Source organism: Triturus cristatus, chromosome 4_2 (genome assembly GCF_964204655.1).
Source record: "Triturus cristatus chromosome 4_2, aTriCri1.1, whole genome shotgun sequence".
NCBI classification, from domain to species: domain Eukaryota; kingdom Metazoa; phylum Chordata; class Amphibia; order Caudata; family Salamandridae; genus Triturus; species Triturus cristatus.
This window is the reverse complement of record NC_140586.1, coordinates 33,395,091-33,413,851: the sequence shown is the minus strand read 5'-3', so window position 1 is coordinate 33,413,851 and position 18,761 is coordinate 33,395,091. Positions and strand designations below refer to the sequence as shown.

At 43.2% G+C, this 18,761-nt stretch overlaps 1 protein-coding gene across 1 annotated transcript in view; it reads right to left on the bottom strand.

The window, feature by feature from the left end:
* The window catches only part of ESYT1 (extended synaptotagmin 1), a 429,479-nt gene that overhangs the window by 42,270 nt on the left and 368,448 nt on the right, over positions 1–18,761 (bottom strand). Inside the window, exons 27-28 of the mRNA XM_085600294.1 lie at positions 10,521–10,619; positions 9,665–9,796 (exon numbers count right to left, since the gene is read on the bottom strand). Of these exons, the coding sequence (XP_085456420.1) occupies positions 9,665–9,796; positions 10,521–10,619 (231 nt within the window). The remainder of the gene's footprint in view (positions 1–9,664; positions 9,797–10,520; positions 10,620–18,761) is intronic.

Below are 18,761 nucleotides of genomic sequence, written 5' to 3'. Positions count from 1 at the left end.
TTATGGATAATTCTGTGATGTTCGGCTGTGGGAAATGTCCTGCCTTACAGCCTGGAAAGCAGATCATGTTTGCAACAGAACATCCAACATGTCTGGTCTGACAATGATAGATGGTTCAGGTATTACACCTGGTGAGGTCAGGTGAAGTCCATTAGAATCATCTTGGATCTGGACTTCCTGAACTTCTTTTATCAGCATGAGAAGCATGAGGATGTTAGGAAAGGAGTTCAGAAGAACAAGTTACTTTACTTTCAGTAATACTCTTTCTGGTGGAGACTCTATTTAACTGCAGATTCCTCACTTTAAGAATATCTTCAGGCGTAAGATTAAAGCCAGAGGATTTTACAACACTGCTCCTACATGTCAACAGGGGGCGTCACATGGCTTCACAGTGACTCCGTATTATCCCTGAAGTGAAACCCCTTACACACCCTCAGTTGTGGAGTACCCCCAACACACTGCAGGTGGCAGTGGACTAAAAGCTAATTTGGAAACCCTGTGTTCAGGTGTCCACTCCACAAAAAGGTGAGTTGGGAGGGCAGAGAGGAATCTGATGTGAGATAGATTATCCACCAGAAAGCGCATTACCAAAGGTAAGTAACTTGTTCTTCTGAATGATATTTTTAATCACAGATTCCTCACCTTAATAATAGATACCACAGTAGTATCCAAAAGTGAGGGTCTGGGTAGTGGTCTTAGACCAGAGAGTCTTGCAGGACAGAGTGGGCAAAATGGCTCTTCTGTTGGATCTGAATGTCAAGACAGTAGTGTTCTGTGAACGTGTTCATCAGCACCCATATCTGGTAGACGTTTGAAATTGCCACTTCCCTTGCCAATGCAATCATGGTGGAATGAGACAGCAGGACTTTTGAGGGCTCCTGCTTGGTGCCACAATTTTGATGCAAAGGAGTATCCATTTTTACAGTATCCTTTTTTGCACCTCCTTTTGTGTTTTACTCCAGAAAACCCTACAAAAACTGCCCATCCACATGATGGTCTTTGTACAGTTAGTGTAAAATCTCAATGCCCTTTTAGGGTCAAGGTGATTGAGTCTCCTCCTCTTTTGAATGGTTAGGTGGAGAAAAATTTTGGCAGTGTGATAGACTGGCTGAGGGGAAAAGATGTCACAACTTTGGGTAAGAATACTAACTGGATCTTCAGTGTTCATTTGTCTGGATAGAATGTAGTGTAGGGCGCTTGCATTGGCAGTGCCTGCACTTTACTCATACAATGCCCCGCTGGGCAAACGATAAACAAACAATGACACATCTGCAAGTCTTGTTGCAGAGGATCAGTATGATAAGCACCACACCAGGCAACAAATTTCTCTCAGACCCTAGCGTAGAGGGACTTTGTTGAAATGCATCAGGCTGCAAGGATAACATTGGCTATTGCAGCTGGCAGATTGAATGTATTTGACTGTGCTGCTGCTGCTTAATCTCCACAAATGGAGGTGTAGGTTGAGGAGATTCAGGTTCAGGACCCTCCTCTGCGCCCGAGAGACAGGACGTCTATCTGAAGTGGCAGTCAGATCGGTGGAAAATACTCACGTTCAAGAGCTATGGGTACAATACTCTTCTAGCCAAGTCCGGGGCTATTAAGATGACATGGACCCGATGTGTCCTGACTTTACTCAGAACCTGAGGCAGGAGAGGCAGTAGCAAGAATGTGTTTAAGAGACCTTTGTCCCACTGCAGTTGAAAACGTGTTTAGTGACTTTCCTGGAGAAAACTCCAGTGCATAGTATTTTTGACACGGAGTGTTCTTGACGAAGATAAATAGATCTAAGCAGGGCATGCCCCACTGATTGAGGGTGCCCCCTGCCACCTCAGGGTGGAGATGCCACTCGTGATCTGCCTGCTGACATCTGTCTGGCTCGCCTACTTTGTCATTCAGAGATCTTGCAAGATTGTTGACTTCCTGAAAGATGTTCTGCTGGTCCAGCTACCTCTAAAGATGTAGTGCCTACTGGCACAGGGCCAAGGGCCCAGGATCCAACTCAATCCTTTTACTTGCAGTCCCACAAGGTGGTCGTATTGTCCATGTGGACCTGCACTATCCTTCCCATGACTGATAGCAGGAAATCTTTTGGGGCCAGACTGATCACACAAAGCTCCAAAACGTTGATGTGGAAGTGGCACTTGCTGAAGACCAGAGGCCTCTGATGTACACCTGCCCAAGAAGACCCTCAAAACTAGTGGCAAAGCATCTGTCACAACCATGAAGTTTGGATGGGGAACAGAGAGAGGCCTGTCGCAGGTCAGGCTGGAACTTGAATGCCACCATAGAAAATCCAGAGCCATCTCCTCTGAGATATTGATAAATCAGAGAGAGTGTCTTGATGCTGGGGCCCCCGAAACCTGAGGTTCCACTACAGGACCTGCATGTGTTATCTGGCGCTTCGACTGAGGCTGGACGTTGAGTTTACAAAGTCCAAGAAGACCAACAGGTGTTCTCACCGAGACCCAAGATTAAGACAGACACATTGGGATTATATACTGAATCTCCAAAGCTAGCTGCTTCGGTGGAAAGTCTTGAACCACGTCTAAGGCAGCCCCAATACAGGAAATCCTTCTTGTGGGCCTCAGGAAGTTGAAACTAACACTTAAGACATACTTCGCTGTTTCCTGGTTATCATGTATCACTTGAACCGATGAGGTCCTGAGGTGGTCCAGGAAAGCAGGCAAGATCTTGCAGGCCATGTCCCACAATGTATTGTATTATCTGTCCAGAAGGCACACTACATTAAAGGATCTTAAGCCTAAACAAGCAAAAGAGAACATCCTCTTCTTGAAGGTATCAATGCGTCTTGTTTCTCTATCCGGAGGATTGGTTGGGAAGGCATTATGGGTGACCTTACTAGTTGACCTCTGTACAGTTAGGATCTTTAGGCATAGGGTGGCTTCTCAGAAAATCAGGATCGCCTTGGGACAATCTATATCGCCCAGCAACATGTTGACTGATTGAAGGGCCCGGGATGGCTGGGATCAAGTGGCCTTGAGAGTGTCTTTAATAGCATCACTGAATGGCAACAATGGCTCAGTAGAGGCTGGACCTGCTCGTGGGATCTCAGTTAACAAGTTTACCTCAGACTACCACCTCTGCTTCCCTTCACACAGCTACTGCATAAGAGGCAACACAGCTACTGCATAAGAGGCAACACAGCTACTGCATAAGAGGCACTTTCTTATATTGGTGGCCCAGGTGGTAACTCTAGCTCAGTCCAATGGCATTCTGTAAATCCCGGTGTAGGCCATCATCAGAATAGTGAAGGGGAGCAGTTATCTGCATCATCACCCGCATCATCATGATCACCGTTGTCATGGGGAACATTTTGCATACCTGAACTGCGACAGAGTCGGACCCAAATAAGGTCTCAAGCCTCTAAAAATACTGGCATTGAGGCAGAGAGTAAGGATTAGGGTCTGGTTGCAAACAAACTAGTTGTGCCCTTGTTAGCTCGTAGTGCAACACTGGCCTGGAGTTGGAGTCAGCACCGGCATCTATACAGAAGGAAATGATGTGGGACCTAAGGCTACAGTGGAATTATGAACTGACATCGGAAAGGGCTCACAAATAGATCGCAAGGGGTCAGTTGGCGTTGGCTTATGGAAGCACACCTGGAGCCCCCCATTGCTCTGTGAGACCCAAAAGGCATTGTAAAGGGGAGCTGGAACCATCTGAAACAGCTGCAAATTGGCTTCTTTGAAGGCCAATATTTGCTGTGGGGTGGACGATGGCCAGGGAATTTGAGGTGCGCAGAGACCAGTTGGAGTACCAGACCCGATTTAGATGAAGCTTGTTGGGTATGATCTCTTGATTGACGCCCTCATGGCTTCTCACCTGAATTCAAGCAGTGGGATGGGGCCAAGTTCCGCTTATCCTTATTGAGGCTAAAGCTCATCTTCAACTTCAACTTATCAAAAGACTAAGGAGAAAATGGACTTTATGAAGAACTGCCTCTTGAAACGAGATTTTGAGTGTCAACAATGCCTCGTAATGCAGCTAGCATTGGCTGTACTTCTATTGCTGTCAAAATATGATCCACAATATGACCCATCAGGAGAAGATGTCTCATTTGAACAAGCGATAATTGGTCTGCTAATGGAGATGCTTTCTGCATTCTGGTCAATGTGATTGTTGATGTTTTTCCTGCTATGGAATAGCTGCACTAGTTCTGAAGATTCTTATGTGCCTTTTTTAGTATGAATGACCTTAGATCAGAGACACAGTCTAGCCGCAGAGCCTTAAATTAGAATATCACCCAGGCGCCAGTCTGCATCCAGAGATTCCTCAGCAGTACCTTTGCGCGCCAGGGGGACGGCGTCGCATGGCTCCGCCCTGACGTCGTCCACATATATGACATCAGTGGAGCCATATAAGTCCCTCCCGGCGCGCTTATGTCAGTTTTCTACTGTGAAACCTTTCCGCGCCACAGCGCGGAGCCACTCGAAAACTATGAGAGAGTGGCAACAATGTGCCAAAAACTGTTGAAAATCTTTGAAACAACAGTGACAAGAAATAGAAATCGAAAAACCTCACAATGCATGTTAAAGAAGAACCCTCCAGGGTCTGAAGGGAGGGAGTAAAGTACCCGCCCCCAGAAACAGTCTTGCATCAGCGAAGAACCATACACTCCAATGAGGCAAAACATCAATGGAGATGAATGTCATGGTAAACAACAGCAGTCTGTAACCACGTGAGTGTTATGGTAATGGCCAACAAGGCTGTAACAACAGGACTATTAGGGCGACTGACAAAATTTCTGCAATAACAGAGAATGCGCACCCATCGCACTATATGTGACCAATGGACTGTAGCATAGTCATTAGACTCCAAACTAATGGAGAAAAAGTATCAGGGAGGGGTGGAGGGAGCAGGAATGACCAATCTCCACACTGGAAAGGAACCAGAGTGCAAGAGCATGGATAGGTAAGTAAGCCCACTACCCAAATGCGAAAATAGGTGGGGAAGCAACAGGTATAACAGAATAAGACATCCCGACCTGGAGAGGATGTGAAGCATACTAACACCCAGGGAGACAGAGATCACTGGGAGAAAGATCAGTGGGTAAGAACCCAACCTAAAAAGGTCCTCGCAGAGCGGGGAGGATGGGTGGGCGTTAAGGAATCTGCAGCTAGACTGTGTCTCTACCAGATACATCGTTACTGAGGGTAAATAACACGTTCATCTGATAGAGCCATCTAGCCACAGATTCCTTAACTTAGAATAGATACCAAAGCTATACCCCCTTGGAGGAGGGTCTGCGACTGAAACCAACCAAGTTCCAAAGAGAACTAATCAATGAAAAAACTGAATAAACAGGTGGGAACAGTGAGTGCAGGCATGGCTAGCACTAGACCCAGGATGCTCTGCAAGGAGCAGTAACAAGGAAAGGCAATGGTACCACAGTCTGTCCGAGGACAGTACGAGACGTCCCTCTTCCAGGAAGGGACAAAGGGAAATCACAGAAACCAGAAAGTGCAGAGCACAATGGAAGAAAATCCATATGCTGGAATCAGAATTACAGTTAAACCGTGTGCAGAATCCCAGGGATCTGATCAAATAAAGAAAGTCCCAGAGAAGGACAAAACAGCAAGACAGAGCCAAATTGTACAAAATGAGCATGCACCACAGTGGAATGACAGGTGTAGAGACAGATGGTACCCTGTAGAGATGTACAAAAGCCCTTGAGTACAAGGAGATACATGTACGTGGATAATAGGGACACACATAAGAAGACAGTGTGGACCGTGGGCGCCACACCACACATATGCTAAGCCCATAAAAAGTAGAATCGATAGAACACACACAATCTGAGGCTGTCCGCCGACTGTTCACCTGAAAGTCATACTGACAACTACTACCAGAGGTACAGTGGGTAAGGAATACCGGTAGAAGCCGGGCACACACTTAAGGCTCGCTCTCATAAGATGGAGAGAGAGAGAGAGAGATATAGAATCTGGGGCTAAGAAACCCTGGATACTGCAACCTGGAAGAAAAAGAATGTGTGCCGTCTTGCAGTATACATAGATAGTAGGAGATATAAATATACATCTATAATAAAACCACATCTATATAGATATGTACACATATGTTGTGTTTTTTGTTGTTTTTTTAAAACAAAAGATAGTCGAATAGCATGCCCAAGGCAAATACAGAAGCCCGCGCAATGGGTACCAGCGACAGCAATGTGAATCATAGCGGGAAAGAACAATGTAAAGCTTCGTAAATCATAGATATATACAGTCGGAAATATGTATATATATATAGCTCTATACAGACACTGCATAAATGATCATGAGCATCCTTGAACAGGGAAACCGCTAAGGATGACATCGGCAGAGGCCAGGAGCACAGCAACCTGAGCCTCTGCTGGGCAAGGAGCAGAGGGACAGAGTCCCTGTCAGGAAAGGAGCAGAGGAACCTGAGTCCATGCCTGGAAAGTGCGTAGGAAAACAGGGGGGGGGGGGAGGGGGGGGCACAATGTGCAGAAGCAACACGGAAAACCCAGAGATAGTCTGAGCCATGGGGGAAAACCATGGCAGAAGCACTTCTCACCACCAGAGATGCAGGAGTAGACAGACCCATAAGGAATAGACCGCAGCCAACACTATGGTTCAGTTTGGACCAGCAGGCATCAGTACCTGTGAACGTATGTGTACCCACATACCGTACCACAACTGAATTCAGAATAGAAACTGTTTCTGAGTGGAACCGAACAAAATGCTCACAGGAGACACTGGCTGACAGCCAAGACAGCCAACATAGGTAGAATGACCAAAGTCAATACGCTGGAGGAATCTCCATCTGCAGAAGCAGGAAATAACTACCAACCAGCCATAAAATACAAACATGGAAGCTCCAGAAAGAGCTACGGCACCCTTGTGGGTCATACCAAAGGAGAAGTCCCACAACAACAGGCAGCCATAACACGAGAAGCCTACAGCGTGAACAATAGGAAAATCCCCCATAGGGAATGAAGAGAAGTACCCCAAGAGGACCTTGAGGGATCTACAGGAAGGGCCTACCCCATCCAGGAAGAACAGAACCTGGAGCACTGAACACACCACCTAGGAGGAACACTTCCTGTGGCAAGGCAGAAGGGTTATACAATAACCAACAAATACCCCACATAGGGTATGTTACATCCCTACAAAAAGCAAGGGAATACCTCTTGAGACTAGCTGTTTGACAGAGGAGTCGAAAAATAAGGGCAGAAACAGCTGGTCAGCCATACCTTTTGTCTGGGAAATAACAGCTTGAACCCAGAGACAGAACCAGGGAAAAACAATCAATGTAACGAGAACAGAAGTCCGCAACAAGGACTAGAAATACGTAATCACGGAAAACCAGACATGAGACGATGGACCGCAAAGTCTGCATGAATATCAAAAAGGTGCGCCCCATCAAAGGGCAAATCTCAAAGACGCTCCTGAACATTCTCTGTGTTAGCCTGTACAATCTGCGGCTAGATGTCTCTATCAGATATATCTGGTTTCCTGAGGCACAAGTAGACTAGTATGGATTTGAACTGCTAGAATTATACCCAGACACATTGGCTCAAGTACCCACTAAGCTACAATCCAACTGGAACTTGAAAGAAGACATCTGTAAGGTCTCCGAGTCACAGAAAAAACCCTCTTGAAATTGAAATACAATACCCTGCAAGTCCAGCACCATAAACTCCACTTTAAGGAGGAATCTGTTGGCAAACTGCAAATATAAGCTAGGTCTCAGCTAGAGATTTTCCTTGGACCAGGAAATATCTTGATCATGGGGATGATAAACTAGGAGTGACTCTATTGCCATCTTGGCATTATAACTTTATAAGATGGAACTAAAAGCAGATGCAACTTAAGATGACAGCGGACATGGAGAATTCTGTGAATGAATGGATTGAACTTCCAGTGTGTACCAATTCTAAACGATTATGAGAATTTATGTAACCATCCTGCTTGCTATTTCCTAGTTTGAAGAAACCTTGATTTCTCTGGATCCTGCCGAAATTTGAATTAAAGGACTGAGCATTGAAGGTGGGCTGGAAAGGAGTAGAGCCTGATTCACAGTGCAGACTATGCATAAAGACTTTGTTTGTAAAAATAAATACAATAAAAAGTATCTTTCTTGATTTGTTTTAGATTTTAAAATATTTAAGTTATACTTTAAAAAAACACATGTGTTTGGGAATGCTTCTCAACTCACAGGAATATCCCAAGGTGAAAAAATGCAGATCCTCTTCAAATATCACATCTAGCAATCATTCAAATTCTACAATTAATGACATAGGGCTCATCAGCTCAAAGGAAAAAGGCCAATTAATTAAGTTTGCATTTATCACCGACAAACATTTGGTAGGAACATAGGCCTTGGGGAACCACAAGAATTCCCTAAATAAGAAACAGCTTATATTATAGAGTGATACTTAAGACTTTGAAACTTATCCTTTTCTAACATGTTGGATTTATACGTTGAATACACCGAAAGAGCCTGATGTTGGCCTCAGACATTATTGCTAAAGGCCTATCCACCTTTTGGAATGAACCTGGAAGGTATAAACAAAATAGGTAGTCTGCAGTGGCGGCTGCTGTGGTATTAAAGTGGGGCGGCAGCGCAGGGGAGAAGAATATTAAAAATGGTGCTTACCTGCTGTCTACCTCCTCAGTGCTCTTCAGCGCTTCTGCTGCTGGACTTTCGGCAGTCCACAGGCTCCCCTACCCCAATCCAGACACTGCTCTCATGCTGGTATTACCCAGCATGAGAGCAGCGCCAGGATTGATCTGAGTGCCCTAGTTCGGTGCTCACTAAGGGACTATGACCCTGTGCCTGTTCTCCACCCGGCTGTAAAGCACAACTCGGGTGGAGAGATCCAAGTGCGCATGTCAGTTTGACCTTCCTAATACTGGCAAGCCAAACTGACATTAGCACTTGCAGCAGTGCCACAGCTCCTCCTCCTTGCCGCTGCTTCCGGCCCGACTCTAGACTCAGCTGAAGTAAGTGAGGAAAAATAAAATGATGATAACCAATGTTATTAACATTTTTTTAAATGTTTCCACGGCTGCAGGAGCAGAGGGACGACGCTTCTCTTCCTGGTAGCTGGTAGCCTGCTACATTCACTGGCATTGTAATACTACTGTGCTAAAAGGCACACACAGAGGATTCTCAGTATTACAGAAGGAATTATTGAAAGTGTACAAATCTATGCATGATTCAATGCCTGATACCTGAGGCAGCCAGAGTTTTGTAATTCTCATGGTCTGACATGACTGCCAGGGGGTTGTTGCGGGTAAGACTTTTCACTCTTGTAGGGTATATTGAATGGGGATAGTGTGTGATTTTTCATTTGATTTCTCAATGAGCTGCTGCAATGTGCCTGTGGAATTCTTAGACTTCCTTGATCACAAAGTTTAATTAAATACTTAAGACAGTTTACTGGCATCCAAAATCTCACTGCTCCATCACCCATTCAAATGATCTTTACATGATGTGCTGTTTGATTCCAGTTGTAAATTTTCCTCTGGGCAAAGAGCGCATATTTAACTTAAATGCCTGTTCCCAACATAACCACTTCAACAGTCCTCAAATCTGTGTGGCTCCCTATATCCACGGTTTTAAGTACTTTCAGAGTCCTTCACCACTTCTGCTCTCTATTATCAATACTTACTTTTCCTTGTACTCAGGGTTCAGCGATTTCTTTTTGACCGCAGTTTTCCTCTTGGTTACACGGTTTTTGTCTGGTTGCAGAACCATAGAAACATAAGGATCAGGGAGTTCTTTGGTAGGCAACCTCAGATTCCTGTGAAAAACCGGACAAATTAGTGAGGGATCACAAGGAACTGAGTAACCATGAAAAGTGAGTAAAAATAAAGTAATGGGGAACGATAGACAGGGAGTAGAACAGCATGTTTATATGGATTTATATGGTCCTTTGTAGAGCTTCTTGCAGCACAAAGTTTATTCTGGAAGTACATTACTTAAGTCTCTATGATAAAGGTGGCTGGAGTTAGTTGTCTTTATCGACTCAGTGAAGCTAATCAAAGAAAATGATGCTTTAGACTAACTCGGTCTGAAGGGATTTGTTTTGGGAGCACAGAACATACACTACATCATAGTACTCTGGTTGAAGTCCTCTCTTTCTCCCTTTAGAAGCTTCCCCTCTAAAAAGATACCAAGGACTAAACAAGGAATCAAAGGCCCACTGAACTTTCTATAGGTGACCGCTTGCCAAACCCAAGAAGTTAAGAACTGAATTTATTTGGAGAATAACTCCTTATTAACCCCGGAATTTTCTTCAACCTTGGCCTGTCACACGAAGGGTCATTTTAAAGATGGTGGTGTAGAAAAAAGACAACATCCATGATCAAGTCTGTAACTACAATATTGCACTTAACACAAGTGAGTTTCAAAGGGCATTCAAAACACACACAACTTCAAATAGAAGCGCACATGACATTGTGTTAGGTTTTGAGTACGTTATAGGTGTTTAAGGGCGCAAATGTGCGTATGGACTGGTGTATCACCTGCAGGCATGAACCACGACCACCAGCTTCTTCTCCTCAGGAAGGACATAGATAGTAAGGTGAATTTCTCCCAGTGACGTATCCAAAGCACCCGCAGCACTGTAATTAAAAGACAAATATTTACCATTCACACATTATCCTTTTAAACATGACTTTCCACTCTCGCATTGGGATGGCCTCTAAAGTTTCAGGCAGAAGGCAGAGCACTATGCGGCGGCCACAAATCCCATGCACCTGCCCAACCATGCTTCCTATTCCCCTTACCAAGCCATTTTCAGCCTGTTGTTGCGCATTAAAGAGAAAACCAAGCAATTTACTTACCAAAGCCTTTTTTTGGTCAATTCATCGAAGTTAAGAAATTAGACCTTTAGGGTGGCAATGCAAATAGATCACGCACCGATTAATGGGCTGGCATTCTTTTCTGCCATCAGAATGACCACTCAGGGAGCTGGAATGTATTTGGAATACACATATGTTGGCCTGGTCTAGAAGCAAAATCATGTCTTTTTGCATAGAAGGAGGCAGAATTTTATTAACGCAATGACACAGATTAAGTTGTACTATATCTTTAATTTGCTTGCACAACAGCAGAAGAGAACATTGAGGAGGCATTGCCTGTATACATAGATCTGACATTTCCATTACTAAAATACAATCTGACCTTTTAGAGTCATGTGAGTATCTTGGCATATACTTAAGATCCTCGGACAATCAAAATTATAAACTTCACACTTTCTACCACCCCCCCGGGCAAAAATACCAGGTTCATAGAGCTGATCGAAATCATCACAGCAAACTCTACTCCGCATTCCAATTATATTTCTTAGGAGACTTCAATTTACATTGGGAGGATCACACTGACAATCAGATTATTCTACTTAAAGCCTTCCTTGAAGATCAATCACTGGTCCAAGAATGTCACCTACCTACCCACTCCAAAGGATCTACCTTAGACTGGATCATAGCTAAAGAAAAAGATGGATTGATAAAATTGAAATCACCCCCTGCGATTGGTCTGATCACCACATCATTACCTTCCAAATACCCTTCATAAAAACTAGCAAGTCTTCACAACCAACTAATCCTAGAAAATGAACTTGTGACACTCGGGGACTCAATTTGGGTAACGTCGCAGCACACTGTGAGACAGAATTGCAACCACCACCACCTAGTAATATGGTTGACGTCAGTGACCTCACAAAATATTAGAACAATACAATGTCGAGTATTATTGAGGACATAGCCCTGCTAAAATTCAAAAGAATCCATGACACAGATAAAAACCCTTGGTTTAACGGTGCCCTAAATGAAGAAAGACGCTCACTCAGACTCTCAGAGCGAAAATGGCGACAACACCCTTCCTCGCCCCATTTATTCCAACTAAGACAGTCCAGGAAAGCCTACAATAAAAGCATTTTAAACTGAAAAAAGACTTCTTCAGGAAAAAACTGGATAATGCAAAAAACAGACAGAGAAAACTATTCGATCTGCTAAAAGATCAATCCAATAAAGCTACTAAATCTGCTTCAACTACCACAAAAATGATCTTAAGTAGCGAAGATTTCTCTTCCTTCTTCACAGTGAAAGCCAATTCAATGGAGGTGGAGCTCAAAAAAGCAGCGGAATGCCCTGAATGCATCAAGAGCACCCTAGATGAGCATCAATGTCAACCAGAGTTGCAAAAACCTAAAAATAATGCCCGGTGGTCAGAATTCAAGCTTATCAATGAACTTGACATTGCGAACATCATTTCGACCATTAAACCTAATAATCATTAAACTGATCCCTTACCTGCAAAGTGTTGGTCCTCAATAAACCATCTGCTAATCCCGTCATGGACAAAGATCATCAATGCTTCATTTGCACAAGGCGCAATTCCGGAATGCCTAAAAGCTGGGCAAGTCATTCCAATCTTGAAAAAGCAAACGGGGAACCCCTCTGACCTAAACAATTTTAGACCAGTAACAAACATCCCCATGCTAGTCAAAGTCCTGAAAATATGTGTACAACAGCAACTGAGCCATCATAACTCCGAATTCAATCCATTAAATGGCTTCCAATCAGGATTCACACCTAACCATAATACGGAAACAGCAATTCTGCACATTGTGGTCGACGCTCTACTTGCCCTTGTCCATAACGAAACATGTCTCCTAATCCTGCTTGACCTCTCATCGGCGTTCAACACGGTAAACCATGCCAAAATACTAGAATGCATGAAAAATAGAATGGGAGTAACGGGAACAGTTCTTAAATGGTTCAGCTTTTTTCTAGAAAAAAAGATCGCAAAAATTCATAGTCAACCAAACTTTATCAGTTTCAGCCAGAAATACAATTGGAGTTCCCCAGGGCTCCACACTATCCCCGGTGTTATTCAATCTGTACGTAGATGCACTCACGGAAACACTACAACGAGCAAACATTGCTTTCCCCATGTATACGGATGACACTCAGCTGTACATCAAAGTTGCGTCAACAGAAGAGATAGGTATCATGAACCAGGCACTAAAGAGAACCAATCATTGGCTAACCAGTAACCATCTGAAACTTAACCCACATAAAACTGAATTCCTGCCGATCTCCCCACAGAAAAGCTCCACAAACATTATAGAATAGACCAATCTGATCACGGCATTAAACTGTACTCCGAAGATTGTTGATTCCACTATTATTATTATTCTGGACAAGAACTTGAACATGCTATCACATATTAACACGATGGCAAAAAACGCCTGGTTCCATTTAAGCTACCTCAGAAAACTGAAACCATTTTTAAATAAGTCAGACCTCAAAACAGCAGTTCAGGCACTTGTCATATGAAGGATAGAATATGATTGCACAACGCTGGCTATTCTTCCAAAGATCTCAACAGCCCCACTGAAAGCTTGTCTCAATGCAGCCACAAGACTTATAACGGGATCCAAAAACTTCGACCACATCACCCCTCATTTGAAAGCTCTCAACTGGCTGCCCTACGAAGCAAGAGTACAATTTAAGTTGGCATGCATCACTCACAAAGCGGTACATTTCCAAACACCTGTGTACCTAGCCCAGAAAATCACTCTATCTGGAGGATGCCGTATCTCTAGGAGCCATGGAGAGCTACTACTGAAACTGGCCCGTTTTCGTAAGAAAAGAACTTATGACAGAGCGTTCTCTGGCACAGCTCCTAGAATCTGGAACGCTCTCCCTCCCAACATCAGAAAAATCCCGTCCATCTCTGCATTCAAAAACGAAGCAAAATCCTTTTATATGAGTAAATAACTCCCATAATCTCAACAGACTCGCCAGCATCATGGATCCTTCCTGATCAGTTACACACTACCTTTCTTTCAACATTAACCTTTGTGTGGTTTGTCTATTGTATATTAAGCTTAATGTTTTTGCTCTAAATCACTGTACAACAACTGATGACTTGGTAACATAACTGTTTTGGAAATGAAAATGTAAAGCGCTCTGACACCCTACTCAGGGTCATGTTCGCGCTATATAAAACACCAAATAAATAAATAAAAATAAACATGTTGGGTTTCTCTGCCAGTGTCCTGTTTCACAGTCAAGCTTTATCACCTCATTCTCGTTTTATTTCTCTGTCTGACAACATGGCTAGAGAACACCCCGTCAGGATGAATAATGCCTGATGAAGAAAGCTGGAAGAGACGCAATGATCCGGAGCCTCTAGATTGCGCAAGCAGAATCAAAGCGAGGAAAACACTATCAGGCTCCTACCAACTGACTCAACTTTCTTCAAAAGATGCCTTTCAGCTACAAGAGAAGACAAAATACAACAGAGTGAGAACATGGAAGCATAAGTATCATACTGAAATTAAAACTAAGAGTGTTTCTCAGCCTATTTTATTTCCTTCAAGATCTTTTGGCAGTTGCTCCAAGAGATCTCAAAAGGTTTTAATAAGATATATGTTTAAAGCCACAAAACCTTTCCCAACATCAGAAGAAGCAAAAGGGCAACAATTTCCTTACAGTAAACCTTGCTGAATGTTGAAGTGAATGAATGCTCAATTAGGTATCTTCAGAACTTTCGTGAACATGCCCCAGACAACAAAGTTTGAATACAAAACTGCTCCAACGCTCAAATTCACCAAACCAAGACAGCAGTTTAACTAGGTATTACAAAACTGCAGTAATTAGTGTATTTGTCAGAGTGTTTTAAGGATCAGGTTCTTTGTGTGTGTTGTTCACGCATTCGAAGAGGGACAACAATGCTTCTGCAACCAGATAAGAAAGATAGCCAAGACCTGGCTCTCAAAGCCTAAACAATTAACCTCCACAGCGGCCTTATGCTCTTTTAAATATTTGTCAAAGGGTTTGAAATTTATTGTAAGCTACCAAAAGGGAACATCAATGCCAAAGGCTTTCTCGAGAGCACTTCACTGGTACAGAAGCAATTCAAAGGAAGAGAAATTATATTCTCCAGGCGTCCCAATATCTGTGCTAGTGAAATTTCTTTTTTTTTTAAACCTAACCACCAAAGTGTGTTGCACTAGTACCGGCAATATGATAGTAAACGAATGGCAAATGACTATTATTCATCATATGAAAATACTCCCATTCTAAAGATTGTACAGCAAATCTGCAATATCCACACAAAGAGATGAAATGAGATCCAGAGCCTTTATGGAGCATAAGTGAAACTATCTGGATCCGGCTGAAACATAGACTGAGGTTCCTGAGACTATTTCTTAAAATAAATGAACATCCCTCAAAGAAATGTAGTGCAGGCTCCAAAAACTCACAGAAATCAGGTCGTCGGACAGAAAAAGCGACCCATTCAGCAGCACAGGATGCAAAAATCCCTTGCTGTCCACAAGTAAAAAAGTATAATTGGGAATCAGGTCTAGTTTTACCATGAACCAAGCCAGGGGGGGTCATACCAACACCGCTGGACCAGTAGAAGGAACAAAGTGTGATCACTGACGGTCTGGGATATGTCTGAGGGAATTGTAAACAAGTGAGAGGCATAGATAGAACCATGACATCCTGGACAATGGAAACCACTGCCTACTGAACCTGGGTGGAAAAGCATCATGGATAACAGTGAACCTGTTGCATAAATGCTGGTCTCAGGGTGCACATAATGAGACGGTCCAGATACCTGCAAAAGCTTTCTGGAAAACTAGTTGATGCAGTAGCAGAGTTCTCTCTTGAAAGTGCCTCCTGCACCTGAAGCCCTTAGCCACTTTTGAGAGTCCTGAAATTCAGTTGAACAGTCAGTCTGCTGCTATGCTATTGTTGCTAGACCACCGCTCACTAAAGAGACACTGGCTAATATATAGCACTACCTTACGAGTAAATAATAATATTTCTTTCTGCAGTTTTCCATCCTCAAAGTGCGTGCTATCTCAAAAGTCTATTTGCCTAAAATTCTGCATGAAAAGTTTGGCCTTGAATCAAAACTTCTGATTATCCACGCTATTTTTTTCCTTTGCATGACCCACTTTGTACTTTCCATCCTCTGCATGCCTCCTCTCTGAGTAAGTCATGGGCACATTTTCCTTAATCTCTGTTATTGTATTCTTGGGAATTGCGATTCTCCTATTACCATGACTAGAGAATCAGGATTTCATCATAAACACGGAGGCTGACATTATCCCACCCTTCCCCTCCCGTGGGTGGATACATGAATTACTGAACAATAGATGCATCATTTATGATACAACCTTTATTCAATGTATTGTTGAAAATTTCATAAAACCTTTATTCAATATATTGTTGAAAGTTTCATACAACCTTTTTTCAATGGATTGTTAAAAATGTCATATAACTTGCTTTGATATTACACCTTTCTCAGTTACATGACAACAGAGCACTTATACTCTTTCTAATTTCAGATAATTCGCTGCCGCACATCGGTAAAACAAAATTTGAGGGAACATTGCTTCGAACCTTCACAAATTTATTCCAGTAGCCTGCAAAAATGGATTTTGTGGTGGGTTTCTTGGCAAACAAGATGACGAGTGCAGCCTTTGGTGGCAAACATGACTAGCAGGACCTGATCAATCTCCACGTATGTGGCTGCAGCGTCGGAGGACTGGGAGGATGAACCTACCACCCTTCTAGGAAAGCAGGTCCAGCCTGTCTTTGAGGAAGAGAAGGCTGAGTGTTGAGCTCCAAAAGATCGGCATATCAAAAACTCCTCAATCAGTCTGGGGTGATCAGAATCAGTTGGGCTCAATTGTCTTGTATCTTCTTAGGACTTTGACATAACTGTGATCATTAGGAATACCTAAAAAGACCCTGTGAATAAATGCATCAGAAAATGGGAAAATCCGGAGGACACAAAACTGACAACAGTTCCTGTGCTGGGCCACGGAAAAGAGATCTGGAAAAGATTGTTTCCTTCACTTCGGGATGAGGTTTCCACTAATAGTCCCTTAGAAACGCCTTACATCATATGCACTCACCTTGAAAGCCCTATTGTTGGGCTTGCCACCACAGAAGGATTTTCTCCCAACACAGGGTCTAAGACCACAACGCTGCCCTATGTGATGACATAATGGACAGCGGTGCTGTTGTTGTACAGCACTTCACTGGTGTTCCCTGAGATGGATGGAAGGGAGGAACGAGCTCATGTTCCTATCAATGTCCTGCATCAAACAAGATTAGAGGGGTCGCCTCACCCACAACCTTTTGTGGCATGATTCATGCCCACCCCCCCACAATGAAGTAGGATAGTACCACTTCAGTGGACTCAACCAAGAAGGGAGTTCCTAGATATTTTCTGAAACAGGACAATACAGAAATCCAGATGTTCTATCCTTTGAAGGGAACCCTTGATATAATTAAAAACTCATAATGACAATAGTTTCATCTGACAATGATGAGTCAGACTCCCATCACTATTAAAAACATGTTTCGACAGAGATAAGTGAACAATACTGGTCAGTGGACTTCTTCAGGGCTGCAAACTCCCTGCCCAACAAGGGTATTCAGACCACGCACGAAAGGTGAGGCATAAGGCTCTCATATCTGATACATGTTTGATGTGAGCTGCCCAATTTGAGAAGGCATATGGCATCATGGACTAGATAGAGGGGGGCTTCCCCTGTAGTCACACATTCGTCAAAGGTGAAGCCTGAACCTTGTTACTTACAACATCCTCCTATCGCTGTTTGGTGCACCAAATGAATATTAGATGATACATCGCATGCCATTACTTCGCATGCCATTACATCGCATGCCATTACAACGCAGTTGTTACAGCTCAAGTGTTGCTACAATGCGTTGCCATTACAATGCAAACTTTTACCACAAAAGCCATTACAACGCAAAGGCATGCATGGTAAAGGCATACACTTCATAAAAGGGGTTAAGGTAAGTATATATATATATATACATACATAATATATTTTTTTTTAACCCCCTGAAACACTAGTATTATCGTTACTATCCCAATACCCATACCCCCTAAAACCCTAAAATTACCCTTACTACCCCAGTACCCATACCCCCTAAAATCCTAAACTTACCCTTACCACCCCAATACCCATACCCCCTAAAATTACCCTTTCCACCCCGAAACCCATACCCACCCTGAACACTAAAATTACCCTTGGCACCCCAAAACCGATAACCACCTTGAACCCCAAAATTGCCCTTGGCACCCCAAAACTCATACCCATCCTAAACCCTAAAAACCCATACTTACCTAATACTTACATTTGAAATGATATCCCTTTACCATTCATGCCTTTACAAAGAAATTTGTTGTAAAGGCATGCGTTGTAAAGGCATATGTGCGGTAAAAATTAGCATTGTAATGGCATGCAATGCAATGCCATTTGTGTTGTAACAACCGCGTTGTAATGGCAATGCGTTGTAACATCCAGTAATGGTTGTTTACCGCACCAAATGTATGAGGTAAGAGAGCCTTATGCCTCACCTTCCTTGCAAGATCTGAAGAAGACCATGGAAGTGACCACTCAAACATCTAGTTTGATGTCGGACATTGATAGGGACGTTGTCCTGGGCTTCAATAGTGATAGGAAATGGATCCAAGCAATTTTTGTGAAGTGTAATATTAGAGAAGGGCATGCTTGAGTAATTCCTTTTCCTCTGTCTCTCCCTGTGTGTTGAGAGGAAAGAAGTCATGGCAAGACGGACCACACACAGCTCCAGCACACTTACATGTATGTGCTCCTCAGACGGGAACAATAGGCCCTATGCCATTATATCATTCAGGTGGGTATCTGAGCCCAATAAAGCGGCATATGAAATGACAGA